The sequence below is a fragment of the Laccaria bicolor genome, genomic scaffold, assembly GCF_000143565.1.
Source record: "Laccaria bicolor S238N-H82 LACBIscaffold_3 genomic scaffold, whole genome shotgun sequence".
Taxonomy (NCBI): Eukaryota; Fungi; Basidiomycota; class Agaricomycetes; order Agaricales; family Hydnangiaceae; genus Laccaria; species Laccaria bicolor.
In genome coordinates, this window is record NW_001889874.1 from 370,287 (window position 1) to 375,268 (window position 4,982).

Here is a 4,982-nt window from a genome sequence, read left to right on the forward strand (position 1 = left end):
CCATTCCACTATATAAGGAGATAAGCTGACAAACAGTCTTATTTGGTAACTTCAACCCTCTGTCCTTCACTCTATAACACTCTGCATGTTGATAGACATTGCATGGGGATGACTGTAAAAGTGTGAAACACACAAACAAGGATCAAGCTCATTGGGGAAAACTCTAACACCTAACACTCACACCACTTTTGTCTTCTTAGGTTAAGTCTCAAGAGTTTTTGTTTCAGAATGCATTTTTATGATAGGGTGTGGTTTAGAATAGTTCAATAGAACAAAGTATGTCTTTCAGGGAACCTGGTCTCTCAAATGCAAAGTTCTTGATCACAGTTTTCTTTATTGACATGAAACATGACTTCTAGTAACTTTTATGACTCCCATGAGTTTTTATTATGTCACTACACTGCAAAGCAAAGGGTACAAGTATGCTGTCATGTCTAAATGGTACTGTGTATAAAACCTCTTATTCAAAAGTCTCTAAGCAAGTTGACTCCCAAGCATGCTGGCTTCACTCACACTGTACTTATCTGACCATGAAGAAATCTCCTTTGATTGATTACAACTGTCCACCTCCTATATCTCTACTTGGAGTACAACTAGCTGGTCAATGGGGGGGGCAATTGCTTGCCTTTTGACCTGCCATTGCACTCCTTATATACTCCAAGAACCTCTATCTACATTTTACATGTGTTTTATATGGGTTACTGCAGTCCAAATTACAAATATGAAAATTTAATGAATGTGTGGTATATTTTGTAGTCTATCTCTGTGAACACTATGGATTTTTGTAGTGTCACATTTTTAATTTTCAAATGCATCAGTGTTGCATGCATATGCAGAGCTAACCAATGTAGTTATTCTTAGCTTGGCATGATCTTGCATGTTTCTTTTCTATGGCCTGGTTACTGGTTTGACAGATGGCATCATATAATGATTAATGTTTCCTGATGTGCATGCATATGCATTACCAATAGCCTTTGGTCTTTCATTGTTCCCAAGTTTTTAAACAAAATGCCCTGTCTTGGCTTGTCTTTTCATTACAGAGGACACTCTGAGGATGTTTTCAAATGTCACTTTTAGTTGTCAGGGGGTTCCCATTATATCTCATATAATAGAATGTGTCTTTTTCCCATGTTTGTACTTGTGACTTTGAGATGCATCAGTCTTTGATTGTACATGGGAATTGCTGTACATGACTTTCTGAATGGCTGCAAGCCACACTAAGTCTCTATACATTTACTACTTAGGTGTAGTTTAGTCTTTTCAATGTTTTGGACATACCACTAGGCATCCACATTGTTGTTCTGTATATCTTGTAAAAAACATGAGTTTCACATTAAATCCATTATGTGTTTCTAAACCCTTAGTAGTAATGCAATTCTTCTCCCTGCATTGGATGTTTACTTTAGAGCCTCTTTGTGCTCTATTTCATGGTAGGTGAATCTTAGACAGGATCCAAGTATAATGTCATGACACATACTGCTGCCAGTTCCAAAGCCTTTGTCCTATTTTCACATTCCATGCATTTGCACTTTTAGTCAACTGAGCCAGGTATGCTCATTGACTCTTTGTATCTATGCAATTGTACATAGTGTATTTCTTAGAGATGACCTTTTATTGGTCAAATCATTAAAATCGAATTTTATACAGGTGAAATGGTTTCATCTGTATCAATGTCCCTTGCTCCAGATGTGTCCATTTCAAAATCAGCAATTCAACTTTTTCCTATCAAAACTGCCTTATTTGTGCTCCTCATTTGTTATCCTCAAGCTTGTTTTGTAAGCTGGTCACATGATAATTATTCCTTCAACCTCACAGCAGCACTCAAAGCTAACTAAAATGTTTGAGTTTTCTGAAAATAAAACCAATGAGCAACCACCCAATGAACCACACAATGGGGAATCAGAGAATCTCTGGCTGAGGGTCATACATTGACCCTCATCATTCTCAATTGAAAATGTGTCTGAGCCAGTAGACTGGGTGTTATGGTACATTCATATATACCTTACACATATCTACTGTTCCCTTTCAATCTGCCAGAGACTCTATTATTTTCTTACCAATTTCTCTGTATTTTATGAATTATAACTAGGCAACACGGGTATACCCAGACTTGACATGTTTGATCATATACGACGCAACACGATTGCTTGACTATATTTGGCGTACGAGCTTTAGGCACACCAAGTGCACCAAATATGCCGAACAAGAGTTCCAGAACCAGCAGCAGACTCAGAAGAGCCTGGATTAGGAGGGAAGGTTCTAAGACCTTCCTCCAGGATCTAGAAGTAGTAGATGGAGAAGAAATCAAGATACAATACGCAACATCATGTTCCTACTCCACTACAGTTCAAGTAAGCAAGGAAGAGCTAAGCAGATGGAAGAACACCTATGATAGGGACCCACATTTCAGTTTAGTAATCAAGAACAAGAAGGAAGAGGATGAGACAAACCTTGCACCTTCACAGTATCATTATTCTGAGGACGGACTCATTTACTTTGAAGACACTGCAGGCAACACGTGATTGTGCATACCAAAGGAAATGCATGTTGAGGTAATGCAGGAAGGGCACAATACGATAACCGAGGCAGCTCATGGAGGTTATTTTAAAACATATAACCGAATCAGTGGCACTTACTACTGGCCCCGGATGTCGAGAGAAATCAAAATCTTCATAAACATGTGTGACATGTGCCAGAAGACAAAACCAAGGAGGCATGGCCCTGTAGGATTACTACAACCAATCCTGGTGCCGTCGCAACCCTTTGAAGTAGTTAGTATGGATTTTATACCAGAACTACCGAATTCAAATGGATTCAACAATATATTGGTAATTGTGGATAAACTTACCAAGTACGTGATCCTAATTCCAACTATGACAAGGATCACAGAGGAGGAAACCACTAAATTGTTTTTCAAACATGTCATCTCGAAGTTTGGCATTCCTCGACAAGTGATTTCGGATAGGGACACGAGATGGTGGGGCAATTTCTGGAAGGAGATCTGCCGATTGATGGGAATGAGAAGAGCCCTGACGACGTCATACCACCCTCAGGCTGATGGACAAATGGAGATCTTGAATCAAGGCCTGGAGATCTCAATTTGTGCCTATATTGGCCCTGACAGAGATGACTGGAGCGGGATGTTAGACGCCTTGTTGCTTTCTTACAATTCATTGCCACATACCACTACTGGCTTCAGTCCTGCATACCTCTTATGTGGCTTTCAACCCATCACCAGTTCCACCGTTTTAGGGCAAGCACCGAACATCAATTGAACAGAGATCTCGGATTCAGGGAATGTCGATCAGGAGACGCTGCACGACAAAGTGCTCAATTTGGTAGAAGGCTTCACAGTGGAAAGAACACAAGCCAGGGATGCACTCCTCTTGGGGCAAGTATTTCAAAGGAAGGCATATAACAAGGGGAGACTTAACTGGGAATTTGTCGAGGGAGACAAGGTTGTTATCAACCAAAGAAACCTTGGTTTGTTGAGGGATGAGAAAGGGGTGATAAACTCCTAACAAGGTACAAAGGTCCATTTGAAATCATCAAAAAGATCAGTGCAGTGGCTTACCAGCTGCGTATGCCCGCTTTGTATGGGATGCACCCCATTTTGAATATAGAGCACCTAGAAAAGTATCAGGAGTCTCCCAGTGACTTTGGAGAACGCCCTCAACTCACAACGAATAGGCTGAACTTCGACGTGTTGCCAGAATATGAAGTTGATTGGATTGTAGCCGAACACACCCAGAAAGGCAGGAACGGGCATAAGAGACTCGTGGCTACCACTTTTATGATAAAACTAAGGCAGTTGCCTACAGCACTGTGTGTAAAATGCCATGGTTTTTTATGAAAAATCTCAGATAAGGCTGGCAATTTGTCATTCTCATAATGCCTTGGATTTCTTTCATAACCCATAGCAAAGCATGGTGTAGGCAATTTCATTAGATATCAACCCTCTTTCATTGTCAATTTCATATCTTTGCAATGCATTTTTCATTTCTAATAGCCTGCATTCTCATTGCCTTTCATTTGAAATCCAGTGCATTTTCATTGTATATTTCATTAGGTATTCTGTGCACTTTCATTTTCATTTCATTCTTGATGTCATTGCAATTTTTCATTACCATTTCTTAGAATTTTCATTAGGATATTTCATTGGGTCCTCTGGTGCTTTCATTGCCATTTCTTTGAATTTTCATTAGGGTATTTCATTCAGCTCTCTGGCTCTTTCAATACCATTTCTTTGAATCTTCATTAGGATATTTCATTGCATCCTCTGGTGCTTTCATTACCATTTCTTTGAATTTTCATTATGATATTTCATTTAGGGTATGCAACTTCCTTTTTTGGTTATTTTTCCCACAATATAATAATTGCAGCCTCTTCTCTTAGGTTTCTAAATCTGTTGAAATCATATTGTTTGGTGCTGTCTTCATGAAGAAAAATGCAAAAAGGTCGAAAAAACCCAGCGGTGAGAAAATTCTTTTACCTCATATCTCCACAATGGAAGCACTTCAGAACATAATTCAAACAGATTCTGGAAGCTATGGTAAAGGGCTACAACTTTCATTTTTGACTATTTTGGGAAATTGGTCATGTGATCACCCTCCCAACAACCCAAACAACCCATGTGATATGATCATTGTTTTTGGTAATGAAAGCATCAAAGGGCCCAATGAAATATCCTAATGCAAAAGCTAAGAAAAAGTAATGAAAGCACCAAGGAGCCTGATGAAATATCCCAATGAGAAATTTAAGAAACTGTAACAAAAGGGTAATGAAAGGGCCAGAAGGCTGAATGAAATATCCTAATGAAAATTCAAAGAAATGGTAATGAAAGCACCAGAGGACCCAATGAAATATCATAATGAAAATTCAAAGAAATGGTAATGAAAGCACCAGAGGATGCAAAGAAATATCCTAATGAAAATTCAGAGAAATGGTAATGAAAGCACCAGAGGACCCAATGAAATATCATA

The 4,982-nt window shown here is 39.0% G+C and overlaps 1 protein-coding gene across 1 annotated transcript; it reads right to left on the reverse strand.

Annotated features, from left to right (window-relative positions):
- Positions 1–3,290: 3,290 nt before the first annotated feature.
- On the reverse strand, positions 3,291–3,769 carry LACBIDRAFT_322451 (uncharacterized protein; the record flags this gene model as incomplete). The annotated part of the gene is made up of 3 exons (XM_001875945.1): positions 3,291–3,517; positions 3,575–3,628; positions 3,682–3,769. The coding sequence occupies 3 exons, from the start codon at positions 3,767–3,769 to the stop codon at positions 3,291–3,293; spliced, it is 369 nt and encodes a 122-aa protein (XP_001875980.1).
- Positions 3,770–4,982: the final 1,213 nt, after the last annotated feature.